Raw genomic sequence first — 16,365 nt, 5'->3', positions numbered from 1 at the left:
AATATTCCTCAGAGACATTGGCCTATAACTTTTTTTTTAAATGTGTCTTTGGTTTTGTTATCAGAGTAATACTGGCCTTATAGAATTAATTTGGAAGTATTCCCTCCTTCACTATTTTGTGGAATAGTTTGAGTAGGATTGGTATTAGTTCTTTAAATATTTGCTGGAATTCATCATTGAAGTCATTGGGTCTTGAGCTTTTCTCTACTAGGATGCTTTCTCTTGAGTTCAATCTGATTATTTGCTATAATTTTGTTCAGGTTTTGGATTTCTTCATGGTTCAATTTCAGTAGGTTGTATGTATCTAGGAATTTGTTCATTACTTCTAAGTTTTCCAATTTATTGGTATATAGTTGTTCATGGTAGCCACCAATGATCCTTTTAATACCTGTGATATCAGTTGTAATGTCTTCTTTTTCATCTCTGACTTATTTGGATCATGTCACATTTTTCCTTAGTCTGGCTAAAGGTTTGTCAGCTTTCTTTAATGCTTCTAAAGAACAACTTTTTGCTTTGTTAATATTTTGTATTGTTTTCTTTATTTCAATTTATTTCTGCTCTGAGTTTATTATTTCTTTTCTCCTACTAATTTTGGGTTTGGTTTGCTCCAGCTTTCGTAGTTTTTTAAAGTATATTGTTAGGTTGTTTATTTGATGTTTTTCTTCTATTTTGATAGTTGACACTTACAGCTATTAACTTTATTCTTAGTACCACTTTTGCTAAATCCCATAGGTTTTGATATGCTGTGTTTTCTCATCATTTGTTTCAAGAAATTTTTCAATTTTCTTCTTAATTTCTTCATTGTCCCACTGTTCACTCAGGAGCATATTGTTTAATTTTCATGTATTTGAACTTATACAAAATTGACTCAAGCTGGATTAATGACTTAAATGTAAGCTCCAAAACTATAAAAACCCTAGCAGAAAATCTGGGCAATACAATTCAGGACATCTTTGGGAGTTTTATTATTAAATGCCTGGAAGTAGTCTTCATTGGGTTTAATCTGCTTGGTGTTCTATCAGCTTCTTGTACTTAGATAGTGATACCTTTCTCTAGTTTTGGAAAGTTCTCTGTTATTTTCCCTTAAATAAATTTTCTACTCCCTTCTCTTTCTCTACCTCCTCTTTAAGGCCAATAACTCTTAGATTTGCATTTTGAGACTATTTTCTAGATCCTGTAGGTGTGCTTCATTGTTTTTTATTCTTTTTTCTTTTGTCTCTTCTAACAGTATTTTCAAATAGCTTGTGTTAAAGCTCACTAATTCTTTCTTCTGCTGGATCAATTCTATTCTATTATTCTACTAAAGACTCCAATGCATTCTTCAGTATGCCAATTGCATGTTTCAGCTCCACAATCTCTGCTTGACTCTTGTAAATTATTTCAGTCTCTTTGTTATGTTTATCTGATAGAATTGTGAATTTCTTCTCTGTGTTATTTTGAATATCTTTAGGTTTCCTCAAAACAACTATCTTATATTCTCTGGCTGAAAGATCACACATCTCTGTTTCTCCAGGATTGGTCCCTGGTGCCTTATTTAGTTCATGTGGTGAGGTCATGTTTTCCTGGATTTTCTTTATACTTGTAGATATTCATCGGGGGCTGGGCATTCTAGAGTTAGGTATTTTTGTCGTCTTTGTAGTCTGGGATTTTTTTTGTACACATCCTTCTTGTTAGGCTTTCCAGATATTAAAAAGGACTTAACCTATTTTCGATTTGCCCCTAGAATACTGCACCGGCAGTGAACTGCACTTTTTTTAATAAATGGGAAATTAGTTAAGTGTTGTGATCTAAGCTGTATCTGCTTTAGGGGCACTCCAAGCCCAATAATGCAGTGGTTCTTGAAGACTTGTAGAGGTACTGCCTTGATGGTCTTGGACAAGATCCAAGAGAATTCTCTGGATTACCAGACGGAAACTCTTGTTCCCTTCCCTTAATTTCTCCCAAATAAACCAAGTCTCTCTCTCTGTTCTGAGTCAATTGAAACTGGGGATGGAATGACACAAGCACTCGTGTATCCACCACCACTGTGACTGCACTGGGTGAGACTTAAAACAAGCAGAGCACTGGGTCTTGCCCAAAGCTTGCTGCAACCATTCCCTGGCTACTGCCTATGTTTCCAAGGATCTGGGGCCCTACAATCAGTTGGTGGTGAATCCAGCCAGGCCTGTGTCCTTCCCTTCAGTGAAGCAAATTCCTCCAGTACCCAGGCATGTCCAGAGGTACCACCCAGAAGCCAGGGACTAGAGTCAAAAACCTTAGAAGTCTATTTGGTGCTCTATTGTACTGCAGCTGAGCTGACACTCAAACCACAAAATGCAGTCCTTCTCACTCTTCCCTTTCCTTTCCAAAGGCAGTGGAATCTCACCCCTTGAGCAGTGCTACCACAGGCCCATGCAGAATACAGACCCTGTACAAGAGCCAAGTCCTGGTTTTGGAGAGTCCAGGAGTGCACTTGGTGCTCTACCCTCCTGTGATCAAGCTAGTACCTAGTTGCAAGACAAAGTCGACTTTATATTTCACTCTGATTTCTCAAGTAGAAGGAGTCTTTCCTGATAGCCAGCTAGCTGGGAATGTGTTGAGTCTTACCTGAAGCCGGTAAGCCTCAGAGACTTACCCAAAGCCCTCAACATAGTACCTGGGTATTGCTGCTAGCTATTCAAGCCCCCCACTCCTCAAGCAGAAGAAAGCAGTTTCTTTTGGAAGTGAAAACTGTGCAGTTTGGGATTAGGAGAGGGGGGATGTCAGCACTCCCTTACCCATCCCCAGCTGCTGTCTCAGTAGGTTGCACCTCCCACCCCAGTCTACTGTCTCTGGGCCCAGTTCAGCACCAGGACTCACATAAAAGTTACAGTACTTGTAGCCAAGACTGCCTTTCAGGTTTATTTACCATCCCAGAGCCCTATAGTCCACAGTGATGAGGCTTGTAGAAACTCGGTTCCAACCACTGGTATCAGAGATTCACCTCTGGCCAGGGCTGGTTTAAATGCTCCCTCTGTGAGTGGGCATCAGCTGATTTTGGGCCTGTTTTCCTTTCTGCCTTAACAGAACTGCACTAATTTTATGCTCTATAATTGCTGTGCTCTCCCTCCCTCAGTACTCAGAAATACTCTCTGAACCATGCCACTGCTGCCAGGGGAAGAGAGGATGTCAGTAATTCAATAGTATTTTTTCTATCTCTTCAGTTCCTCTTTCAGTGTTATATATTTAAATCAAGGTGCATGCTCATCTGATTTTGGTTCTTATGAAGGTACATTTTATGTAGATAGCTGTTAAACTGATGTCTTTGCTTGGGGAATAATCAATGAAGCATTCAATTCTGTCATCTTGCTCCACTCTCCCATTTGTATATCTTCTTTTGAGAAATTTCTGTTCATGTTGTTTGCCCACTTTCTAATGGGATTATTTGGATTTTTTTCTTGCTGTTTTGAGTTTCTTGTAGACTCTGGAAAATAGTGCTTTGTTGAAGGTATATTTTGCAAATATTTTCTCCCATTCTGTAGGTTGTATGTTTACTCTGCTTGTCATTTCTTTTACTGTGCAGAAGCTCTTTAGTTTAATTAGGTCCCATTGTCAACTGTTTTTGTTGAAATTGCTTTTAAACACTGAGTCATAAATCCTTAGCCTACACCAATGCTCAGAAGAGTTTTTTATAGGTTTTTTCTAGAATTTTTATGATTTCAAGTCTCATATTTAAGTCTTTAGTCCATCTTGAGTTAATTTTTGTATGTGGTGAGAAATAAGAATCATATTTCATTCTTCTACATGTTCCCCTGGGTAATATCAGCCAAGCACAAATCCCACAGCTACCAGCGTAGGTGGCTCTTTCCTGCAAGAACCACCTCCTAGCTGGAAGCCAATAGGCACAGCCTATTACAACATCTGCTGGCAAAATAACATAGCATTTGGGAAGGAGAAAACTTTTATCGTATCTCAGCTAACACCATACCCACATCACCTCAGCTAATCGGAAGGTCTTGAGTGTGTTCACAAACCCAATACATTGCTAGTACAGCTGGCATTTGAGAAAATTACCACACTAAACCTATTTATAACCAAGTAAATCTTACAAAGTCTATGTCACTCTCTTGCCACCTCCATCAGAGGTGGTGCTTGCACCTGCTGCTAGGAGACCAGAGGACAGTTAGGCCCAGTTAAGCCCCATTCAACATTGCCCTCCTTTGTAGCAAAGAGTGGAACCCAAGCACTGTACATCTCTCAGACCTTTCCACAGCGTGAGGCATCAGAGATTTCCAGTTGGCTGACAAAGATGTCAGTGTTCAATTATCCTCAGAAGGAAGAGCCAATATTACAGGTGAATAATCATAAGCCAAATGGACTGTTAAAGAGAGAGCAATGGAGCTTATTGGTCAATTCATAAGAAGAATCTACAACTCACAAACACGCACACACACATACACACAAATAAAGTAAAAAGAAGCTGGCAGAGGTGAAACCCTGAGAGACTTACTAATCCATGGAAAGGGCAAGTAGGAGTGTTCTCAGCCTCCCTACCCAATTTGGCAGACTGCTGGGATCTGAACTCAAGTTGACCTTCCTTGCCTTCATGAGCACAAGTACTGGAGTAGGCTGTGGTTTTGAGACTTCTCGAGGATATTACCTTGTTCACACAAGGTCCCTTTCCTTTTCCTTGGATCTGAGCTGTTTTTAACTATTTTGGTAGAATTCACTAGTGAAGTAATCTTGAGCTGGAACTTTTTTTGAGGGGGGTGGAGTTCTTGATTACTAATTCAAATACTTTTCTTATTGTAGGTGTATTCACACTTTCAATTTATGAGAACTTTATTCGATTAGTCCCTTGGCCTTGGCATTTGCATTGCCCCTACTCTTCTTTATCCAATATAGGCAGTTAATGCCTCAAGTTTTTGTATTAATAATTGCCATTTCTCTTCACTTTGTATTTTCCTATTTATTCCTGAACTTATTCCTAAGAATAAGTTGCCTGTTGCCTATCTGGATTACAACTTTGTTAGACCTGTCTTGTCTTTGTGAACTCATTCTCTTTCACTATATTTCATTCTTGGTTTTGTTGACATATTTGTTTTACACATTTCAGCTTTGTAATGAATATGTAGGTGATACTGAGTCTTTGTAAATTTTTGACAGAAGAAAATTGCAAACTCTTGATTCAAGAGTGTAATGCTTTTCATGATATAGCCCTAATTTACCTATATCTATAAACTAAAATTGTGTTCACCTACAAATAATAAAAAAATCATAAAAATGAATGTGTTAGGCTGTTCTTGCATTGCTATAAAGAAATATCTGAGGCCAGATAATTTGTAAGAACATGAGGCCCAATTGGCTCACAGTTCTGCAGGCTGTACAAGCATGATGCTCGCATCTGCTCAGCTTTTGGAGAGTCCTCAGGGAGTATTTGCTCATAGCAGAAGGCAAAGCAGGAACAGGCACGTCACATGGCAAGAGGAGAAGCAAGTTGGGGAAACAGTTTTAAAAAACCAGATCTTATGTGAACTCACTTATTATCAGGATAACATCAAGGGAAATAATGCTCATGAGAAATATACCCCCATGACCCAATCACCTCTCACCAGATTCCACCTATAACAACGGGGATTAAGTTTCAACAAAAGATTTGGGAGAGATAAATATTTATTATCCAAACTATATCAAGAGCTTAATCAAATAGTTGGCTTATATATCTCAAATACAAGAAGTCTTATAGTGGACTAGACTAGAAATAATATGGTAGCCCTGAAGCATGAGAGAGTCAAGTGCCTTCTTTTTTTTTTTTTTTTTTTTTACCATATTTAGTATAGAAGTCTTCATTACTATGATCAAATGCTCATGTCCCAAGATGATGTCAATCCTACCTCCCCCTTCACATTTGTGTTTTGAGTAATGAGGAGAAAAGAGAAGAAGATTCATGTTCTGGTTTGAGTGTGTCCTCTACAGTTCATGTGCTAAAAGTGAATGCCCAATGCAACAGTGTTTGTGGGTGCAGCCTAACAAAACATGACTAGGTCATCAGTGTTCTGACCTCATAAATATACTCATGTTGTTATTGCAAGAGTGGGGTAGTTCTTGATAGCTTGTTATAAATGTGAGTGTGCCCCCCCAATTGCTCTCACTCTTACCCTTTCTTGCCCTTCTACTTTTTGCCATGCAATGAAATAGGATGAAGGCCATTGCCAGAAGCCAGTGCCATGCTCTTGGACTTCCCGGCCTTCAGAATCATCAGAAATAAATTTCTTTTCTTTATAAATTACCAAGTCTATAGTATTCTGTTTTATAACACAAATTGAACTAAGACAGGGCATCAGTATACTTCTGCTTTTATTTCTGGGGAAAGAAATATTCTGTGTGACTAACCTAAGCAGCAAATGATTTCATGAATGGAACTTGTAGGTCTGTCAGGAAATAAAGTTTGAGTCAACTGATCTGCAGTTTCTGCCATACCACACAGTTGCTTTTTCTAATACTGTACTGTCCAGTATCTCTTTTGGCTAACTTTAAAAAATAGTATGTTTTTTAAAATTTAGTGTATTTAGATATACTGGCACATAATTTGTCAGATAATTGCATGAAATCACTTCTAGGAAAAGGACAACCAAAAGTCAGAATTCAATATTGAAAACTTGGTTGGCACTGTAGCTGATCTATTTGTTGCTGGAACAGAGACAACAAGCACCACTCTGAGATATGGACTCCTGCTCCTGCTGAAGCACCCAGAGGTCACAGGTAGGACCACAGATGATGAACAAAGTGAATTTCAGAACAATGCTGAGAAGATGGTGCCAGTATCCTCCACCTTGTTTCTCTCAGAGAAGCCTCATTCTTTAAATTTCTGTGTCATCAGCTGTAATCTGTCTAAATTTGATGACACGATTTAAAATGACATCTTTGTACAATGGAGGAGGATGACAGAGATCAGTAAAAACAGTATGGCAGTAGCAAAATAAGTAAAGCCCTGATGAAGTGTCTGGATTTCAGCAGAGGTAATTTGTGAAGGAGAGCCAGCATAAATTGCCCTAGTATTGAATGTTGGTTTTATTATGAAAAGTCCACTTTGAACAGTAGGTTCATTTCTCATTTTAAAAATTCCATGCTCTAATGCTGGGGTGGGGAGATGAAAACAATCTTTATTGAAGCATAAGTGGAAATTCTAGAATTGTACTGAGGCATCCTGACATAAATTCCAGTCTGGGAAGTAATCTAAAAGTTAGTCTCTTACAAAGGTGTTTCTATTTAAGCAGAGGCCATACCTAAAGGAATTTTATTATTCTAGGAGTGTGTTTCATAAAAATGCTATTTGACCAAATAGGGATATTTGGAAGGGGGTTTAATAATTGCATCTTTCACATACAACTTTTCTTTAGAATTTACAATTTACCTTTAGAGTAAACTCTACATTTCCTTAGAATTTACATTTAAATAGTTCCTGCTTTGCAGCAGATAACATACCTTTTTCCCTGTGTCAGGATCCCACAGAAATTTCAATAACTAAATTACAAATTAAAATTAGCCTGCTGAAGTGAAAAGAGAGGAGAATAGAAAATAGCCAATAAGTCTTTGGCAAATTTCTAAAACATGGAGAGACAATGGAGGGCTGACAATTGACACAGCATAGAGGATGGAATTGTAAGTATTAGCAGAGGAAGATTTATCAAGAGGAGAAGCTAATCTGTGTCACTGTGATTCTCATAAGGTTCAGTATTTGGAGGCACCAAGAGCCAAAGACAGTAGGGAATGAGACTGAAAAGGGAGGCTCTCCTGCCCAAGTTTCCTCCATAACTCCTTTTATCAGGTACCTGATTTTTTCCCACTGGGAAAGGGAAGCATACTCTCCAGAGAAACCGAGCCTAAGAACCCCTGTACTCGGGGACACTTTACAGGGCCAGGAAACTGTGAGATGTGAAGACAGAAAAAAAAAGGTTTGAGAAAGATCTATTCCTCAGATTCAAAGACTCAGCATTTTTCTTCATCTTGCTTCCTGACATTCAGCAGCCAGCTAGATACTCTCCAGAGAAGAAACAAGTCTGGAGAAAAGACCTCCGTATTTTGCCAACTTAATAGAAAGTTATCTATAAATGTCCAGCAGAGTGAATGAAATTAAAACATCCATCACAGGACACAAAGTCATGGAATTTCAGAGCACCAGAAGTAAAGGGAAAATTAAAATCTTTCAGAGAGTTATATCAGGTCATATATAAAATATCAGCATTCAAACAGCATCAGAATTCTCAAGCATATTATCTTGTGTATTCATAGAAAAAAAGTATTTGGGACCTACATGGTTGCTACAAATTTCACCCTCTATACTAAGTTTCTCCAATACTGGGGGTTGTGCTCCATCTCATGTCTGAAACTAAGTCAGAAGAAATAATGGGTGCCAGGAATCAGGAGACCTCATGTAAGAGAATGAGAGTGTCAGAGAGGCTGCTGTGCTCCTAGGAAACAACCACTTCAGAAGGGACCAGGTGAATAATACATGTAGAGGAGACTTCAAGAACCAAAGAGATGTGATTGATAGTCTGAGATTTCCCTATAATTGGGAAATTATTACTAGGAGTTTCAAACATGTGCAAATACTCTAACTTGAAGAATAGAAAATTGTGATTTAACTAAAGAACCAAGGAAGAATGCGTATGTGTGTATATATGTGTGTGTGTGTGTGTGTGCTTCTGTGAGTATATTTAGAATGATGTAAACAATGAATAGTGATATAACCAGAAATTGTGGTCTAAATATATTCTGGAAAGTAGAAGGAGGAGAATTGTGTGTGTGTACGTCTGTGGGTGTGTCTGTGTGTACACATATAACTTTGTGGGCGTGTGTCTATATATGGAATAGAGATGGAGATGAAAATTCTCATCTCTCATACCAGAAAATCATTAAATATTGTCTGAAAATTGTTAAGTAAAAAATAGAAAGAAATAGTGTAAATTTCAGAAGAAACTGCTAGCATGCTCAAAGTGGCCACAATTGGAAATGGAAGAATGAAGACAGTACCATTGCTAATTGCATCACTGCCCCTGCTCCACCACTGCACACACAAATATATTTATAAAACCATTACAATTTAACATTATACCCCATATATTATTTTGATAATACATATTTGATTCTTGTTTTTCTGTTTGCAAGCACTGTAATTTATTGACTTATGTTCTGTTTATTTTTTAAATAATGTATTACTTAAATTTGTATTGTCATATATGCTAATTTATAGAAATGTACTTATGCACTGTAATGACTAGTTTGTAGGAGAGTGGTATATATCTATATTATGGTAATTATTTTTATATGGCTGGTTGTACTTCTGGACATGTAACTCATGTTTGTAATGTTGCTGGGATTTTTATATCATGTTAATGTGGCCATGAATTGCTATGACAAATGTTCCATATATCTTCGTTTCCATCAGTTCTTTCTTGTGTCTTGTCAGCTAAAGTCCAGGAAGAGATTGATCATGTAATTGGCAGACACAGGACCCCCTGCATGCAGGATAGGAGCCACATGCCTTACACTGATGCTGTAGTGCACGAGATCCAGAGATACAGTGACCTTGTCCCCACCGGTGTGCCCCATGCAGTGACCACTGATACTAAGTTCAGAAACTACCTCATCCCCAAGGTAAGCTTGTTTCTCTTACACTATATTTCTGTACTTCTGAAATTTCCAAAGTGCTAGTTTGGTTCCAACCCTCTAACAACACAAGATGAGAGAAGTGTAAAACTCATACATGTGGCAGCTTGATGGACTTTCTGCTATTTTGTTTGGGGCTATAAAGATTTATAAAGCTAGGTCTCCTTAATAGGCTGCTCTTAGGTGTTACACTTTCAAATAATTGTTGAAAATATCAGTGTGTCAGTTTCCCAAAACACTCTTCTGAGATTTTTATCAAAGTGACATTCATTGTGTAGTTCGATATGGAAAGACTTAACATGTTCATGCATTGAATTTTTTAATTCATGAATATGGTTATGCTCCCAACTTATTGAGCTTTATTCTATTTTCTCAGTAATGTCTTATTTTCAGTGCGGTGGTTTACAATTCTTTTATTAGGTTTTTCCTAGATAATTAATATTTTGTTGTTGTTATATTTTTTAATTTTTTTATTGCTTTGTAATTGGTATAAGTAATTGTATTCAATTATACTATTCTGATGACCTTATATCTAACAACTTTCCTAAATTTACTGATCATTACTGATAATTTATCTGTAGATATACTTGGAATTTCTATGTATATTATTTTGCTATCTGGGTTAATATGTATTTTATATCTTATTTTCCAATGATTTTGTCTTCAATTTATCTTTATTGCATTATTGTGCTGGCTAGGACTTCCAGGATAGCATTGAATAGAATTGGTGATAGAGGGCATCCTTATTTCATTTCTGATCTGCTGGGGGGTAGAGTATAAGAATATTAATATTTCACTACTGAGAATGATGTTTTAAGTATTTTTTTAAATAATTGACTTTTATTTAACTTCATTTATAAAAGAATTTTCACGACTATAGTTTGAAATGATACTCTACATTTGTTATGAAACAGATAGTTGGTATTTTCATAAAATCCCAGCCCCCAGAAGGCTCATGTCATTCCAAGTGATCAGACTCCTGTACCTTCCCTAAATAAGGCTAGCAAACTGGGGATGGCAGGGAGCAGAGCCCAGAGCACCTTAGTAGTTTTGCACAGATTTTTTAAAAGCCAGTAACTTCCTTCTGGCTGTTCTAAAAGACAAACACTTTGGAGAAAAGTTGTGCAGTAAGGGAAACTATCAAAAATCATTCTCATAGAACAGTAAGGCAGTGAGGCAAACACGATCTCCCTCATGATTTTAAAGTCTGTAATAGAAATTAACAGTGTCATCTGCAGCCCAATTATGCACTTTAAGATCCCAAAAAATTGCTGCTGTTTTAAGTATTTTAGTAGATATTCTTTATCAGAAATCTTTAAGATTTTAGTAGATATCCTTTATCAGATTAGGGAAGTTTTTTCTCTTCTCTCATTTTTATATAAATTTGTGTCATGAATGTGTGTGCAATTTTATCAAATTGATTCTCTGCATCTATTTATATGATTGTATATACTGGCCTCACATCCCTCACTAAATATACATAAGTATACACAAGCAGCTGGATTTGTTCTGTTACTTATTGTTCAGGACTTCTGTATTCATATTCATAAGATATTTTGGTCTGCAATTTTTCTTCCTCAAAATTTTCTTTTCAGAGCTTTGATAACAAGATAATGCTGGCTGCATAAAACTAGGTGAGAAATGTTCCCTAATGTGGGTCTGTTTTTATTGCTTTCCCTTCCTTCCACTTTTCTTCGTGTGACTGCTTAGTTGTATCCTTGAAATGCCTAAAAACCTATGGCTCAGTACCAGATATTATATGTGAAAAAATGCAGAATTTCAGAGAACATTTATCTTTTTCCAGAATGTATTCATTCCCCTCTCATAGGCAGTTATAATGACAACACCTCCTGTCCTGATTCAGAATTGAATATGACATGAACACAGTCAAAAATTGACTGTAGGTATGAGCTTACCTCTCTGAAGTTCTTCCGTCACTGGGGCCAATTATTGTCTTTGTAATCTGGAGGCCAATTTTGGTCTTTGCAGCTTTACAATACTGTCTATCACATGGTTTCTGTATTCATCCAGATGTTTTAGTTGCTATGCTATAAACTACACAATTCCACTTATTATTTTTCAATTAAAAATAATAAAAGTTATATCTTCATGAAGGAAAACAATGAGACTGATAAGGTTTCAATTACTAATGTCATCCTCTGGAGAAGACAGAATTGATAACTTATCAAGATGTGATGGGGTTTTCCCTAATTATCACTGATTTTTTACAAGGATTAGGACTTCAATCCACAGTTTTTATCAAAGCACACAACCAGAAGAGGTTTTTCTTTCTCAATACAAGGGTCTATCTACACCTCAATACTGCAGTATGTAATGCCCCCAAACAAAGATTTTTCTTTTACACAATAATAGTCACACTCAGTAGCTATTGTTCAAATAATAATACAGCCTAAATTTAAATTTTCACAATTTTTCTAGAATATTTTTATGGCTTTTTTCTCCTGCAGTTTACTATACAGGCAAGGAACAAGCATATAGTTCATTTATGTTGACCTTTTCACCTCCTGTAATCAAGGAAAGTTCCTTTCCTGGTTTGTTTCTTTTCAATCAGTTGACCTTTTTGAGACCAGCAGTCATTTAAAATGTTCCTCAGGCTGGTTTTGTATGACTGTTTTCTAGAGGCAGATTCCAGCTACAATTTTGGCAAGAAAACTACATAGGTGCTTTAAATATCCTGCTGAATCACATTGATGAGGTGGGAGCATGAAATGTCACATATGTCATTATTGGTCACACTAAGTTCCCCACATAATAAGGTTGTATCCTCCAGATCTTACCATTGTAGGGGTTCTGCTTTTTATATGCAACTAGTAAAAATCTATGGGAGTGCATTAAGACTATCTGAAACTCCTGCTTCCAGAATCACACACCCAACGGTTCTAGCTTTAATTGATGATCCTTACCTGGCCTGATGATCCTGACTTGAATTGTTGCAAAGTGATAATCTTTGTAATTTCATCATCTTTTCAGTGTTTTAAGCTAAAATTAATCTGTAGCATGGCAATAATAAACACACAATAGTTTTTACTTCTTATTGCACTTGCGGTTGTCATCCCAGATGACATCATATTAAAATAGATTACATGTTTATTTACAAAAGTTCTATGAACAGATACTCTGGACATTTCAAGTGTCAACAGAGACTTCCATTTTAAACCATAATCTACATAATCAAAATACAAGATGTGTCAAATTTGAAGTGATGAAATAGAGCGGCAAATGAGGCCAGAAAAGGGCATCCAAACTTGATGATCTGGAGAACACATTCAGAAGGTTGCACACAAGTATCCAAGATGTAAGACTTCAAATGTGATTGGAAAGCTCTTTAGCAAGCTTCCACCACTGGCCTTAAGCTCATCCATGTAAATTACTGTGTCTGGCTGGACCTGAGTTTCCTCATCTATAGATCAACGTTATGGGGCTACGTGATGTCCACTACTTCTCCTCACTTCTGGACTTCTTTATAAATCAGATTATCTGTTTTGTTACTTCCAGGGCACAACCATAATGACATTACTGACTTCCGTGCTACACGATGACAAAGAATTTCCTAATCCAAATATCTTTGACCCTGGCCACTTTCTAGATAAGAATGGCAACTTTAAGAAAAGTGACTACTTCATGCCTTTCTCAGCAGGTAATAGAAACTCGTTTCCATTTGTATTTAAAGGAAAGAGAGAACTTTTTGGAATTAGTTGGAATTTACATGGCACCTCCTCTGGGGCTGGTAGAATTGCTATTTGTCCATGATCAAGAGCACCACTCTTAACACCCATGCGCTCCACCCTCACAATACACCGTCATTATTGGGCCAGATAGTGGGGCTTGCAGGAGTTAACTCTGTTGTTCCCAATTGAGAAAATGAACATCTTGGTTTGACTGAACTCTGCCACTAGATACATCACTAAGGCACCCAAGAGCTCCTCCTAGAAGGTAAAATTCATCTGATCTTTCCTTACCTGCCTTGACAAATGTATCTAAGTCCACAACTGCATTGAGTGTCTTCTACATGGTGTCTGTCACCTCCCAGGCTGAGCTCCAAGGGCACAACTTTCAATGAGAACAGAGGCTCACTCTTGAGTTAGGGAAGAAGAGTAAACAGGTCATTGTAATTTAGTCAGACCAGGACTGTGAGAGAGGAAAGCACAGGCCCCTGGGTAGCGGCTAGAGGGGGACTCTGCATGCTTCTTGCTCTCTCATATAACACAGTGAGGCATAAAATGGAGTAAGCAACTCAGAGGATGTTTCATGTGCTTCAAAGGAGGTGATAAAATTTAAGGGAAGCTAAGAGGTTACATAAGCTAAGAGGTTATTTTGCAGTGATTCCAGAGCACCCTGTCTTCTTCCAATCATGATCATATATCCTGGATACTTGCTTTTCACACCTGTGTTTTGTGTGCTAAGTCTCTGGCCATGGAATCTCCTTCCTTTATTCTTTGATCTTTTATGTCTGCTTTATATTTGGCACTGTAGATACCAACATGACAAGGACAGAGACCTTCCTTCAAGAATTCACATTTTACCACAATAGATAAATAAATACAGAATTACGATTCCTGGTAATCTGTGCTTTAATGAAAGCATGAGTATGCTGTTGAGGAAAACCAGAGAGCATAGGATTTGATTACTTGAGGGGATTGTAAAGAGTGTGAAGATGAAATGAAATTGAACCTATGTCCTGAATGTAGCCTAATAAAGACGTATCTTAGCCAAAATGAACAACAGGATATGAAACTTGAAACTTCATGGTGTGTTCAAGATTTATGAAGAGAGTGTATGACCAGAGCTGAGAACAGATTATGTGAAAAGTGGAAGGAAAAATCATGGAATATCAGGCTTGGAACAGGAAACAAGAATGTGCATGTATTTCTATAATGACAGATGGAAACTCAAAATGGCAAAAGAGCTGTTTTAATGTGGGAATAAATAAAGAAACGACTGTTATGGAGCTGATAATCAATGAATATTTGTTGAATGAAGGGTGCCTATTGAGATTAGATGTTAGACAGATAGCAAATATGTCTCTTTTTGTACATTTGTTTGTCCCACCATCCATTAATCCATCCATCATGTCATCCATCCATTCATCCACATGTTCATTCATCTACCCAATCATTAATCAATTATTTACTGCATATTCTGTTTGTGCAAGTCACAAATGACTGTTTGTCACAGTCACAGTTAAACACAAGGAGTAACTACTTTCTTTCTTTGTTATCTTCAGGAAAACGAATTTGTGCAGGAGAAGGACTTGCCCGCATGGAGCTATTTTTATTTCTAACCACAATTTTACAGAACTTTAACCTGAAATCTGTTGATGATTTAAAGAACCTCAATACTACTGCAGTTACCAAAGGGATTGTTTCTCTGCCACCCTCGTACCAGATCTGCTTCATCCCTGTCTGAAGAATGCTAGCCCATCTGGCTGCCGATCTGCTATCACCTGCAATTCTTTTTTTATCAAGGACATTCCCACTATTATGTCTTCTCTGACCTCTCATCAAATCTTCCCATTCACTCAATATCCCATAAGCATCCAAACTCCATTAAGGAGAGTTGTTCAGGTCACTGCACAAATATATCTGCAATTATTCATACTCTGTAACACTTGTATTAATTGCCGCATATGCTAATACTTTTCTAATGCTGACTTTTTAATATGTTATCACTGTAAAACACAGAAAAGTGATTAATGAATGATAATTTAGATCCATTTCTTTTGTGAATGTGCTAAATAAAAAGTGTTATTAATTGCTGGTTCAGTTCTCAGACTTTCCCTCTTTTGTGCATAATGCAAGAAATAAAGAAAAGAGAGTGCCAGGAGGCCAGGCTTGTCCTCATAATAATAAGCAGATAGTGACAAAGGAGAAGAGGGTGAGGAAGGTCTCTGGATGTTTGTCATCTAGAGTTACTGAAGGTTTGGCTTTATAACAGAGAAAGTCTGTCCAAGGGAAGAAACAACCTTCAGGGAAATATTGAGAAAATCAGTTCAGTTGTGTATTATTTGGAGATAAAATGAGGCTAATTACTTCAGGGCCATAGAATCAAATTACCAATGCATTTATGTTAAGTGTAAAACAAGAAATATAAATTAGAAAAATAATGTAATCTGTTGAGACTTTCCAAGGATTTTGTTCTTGTTTGGAGACAGAAGAATAAAACCCAGAACATATGATTAGCAATATGAAAGTATATATTCATACTTGACTCTAAGTTGAAAACATAAAGTGAAAAAATTCAAATATTTATTAGTGTTCACAATAATACCAAAACAGAGGCATGAATTTAGACATTTAATCTCCATTTCTACTTCACTGATCCACTCATCTTTAACCCCATAGGCGAAAAAATGGAGCAGGGACATGAGGGCACTCAAGCACAAAGCCTCTATAAACAGTCAGAACCAGTACAGCAGGTTCAGTGGTCCTCTTATCAGAATAAGGTTACTGAAATCAGTCTCTTGTCCAATGAAAGCTGTAGCTATGGCTTGTGGAACAGTGGGAAGGGGTGAGCATCTGGTGGAGGCCCGTGCTTGTATAGTTGCTAGAGAAAAATTAAAACCTTGTGCCAGTTAGAACACAGTTTATTCTTTAAGTGTAGAGGTGAATGACCTAACTCTTGCCTGCCATGACCTTAGGTCCTATTTATAAGTTGGTGTCTTATTGCCACAAAAAGTCCACCCCATCAGTCTTACGACCTCTGTTTTAACACTAATGT

At 37.2% G+C, this 16,365-nt stretch overlaps 1 protein-coding gene across 4 annotated transcripts in view; it reads left to right on the top strand.

Moving 5' to 3' along the window:
• CYP2C8 (cytochrome P450 family 2 subfamily C member 8) overlaps positions 1 to 15,410 on the top strand; it is a 129,659-nt gene extending 114,249 nt beyond the window's left edge. For 3 of the 4 annotated variants that reach the window (XM_063607491.1, XM_055093168.2, XM_003825388.6), the window contains 4 exons: positions 6,579 to 6,720; positions 9,428 to 9,615; positions 13,144 to 13,285; positions 14,873 to 15,410. In XM_063607491.1, the coding sequence (XP_063463561.1) occupies positions 6,579 to 6,720; positions 9,428 to 9,615; positions 13,144 to 13,285; positions 14,873 to 15,054 (654 nt within the window). In that variant the 3' untranslated portion in view covers positions 15,055 to 15,410. Of the gene's footprint in view, positions 1 to 6,578; positions 6,721 to 9,427; positions 9,616 to 11,222; positions 11,262 to 13,143; positions 13,286 to 14,872 lie in introns of those variants that run through there. The other variant, XM_034931134.3, reaches the window with a different exon arrangement.
• Positions 15,411 to 16,365: the final 955 nt, after the last annotated feature.

Source organism: Pan paniscus, chromosome 8 (assembly GCF_029289425.2).
Source record: "Pan paniscus chromosome 8, NHGRI_mPanPan1-v2.0_pri, whole genome shotgun sequence".
NCBI classification, from domain to species: Eukaryota; Metazoa; Chordata; class Mammalia; order Primates; family Hominidae; genus Pan; species Pan paniscus.
Note: the sequence above shows the minus strand (reverse complement) of the source record. Positions and strands in the feature narration are given on the sequence as shown.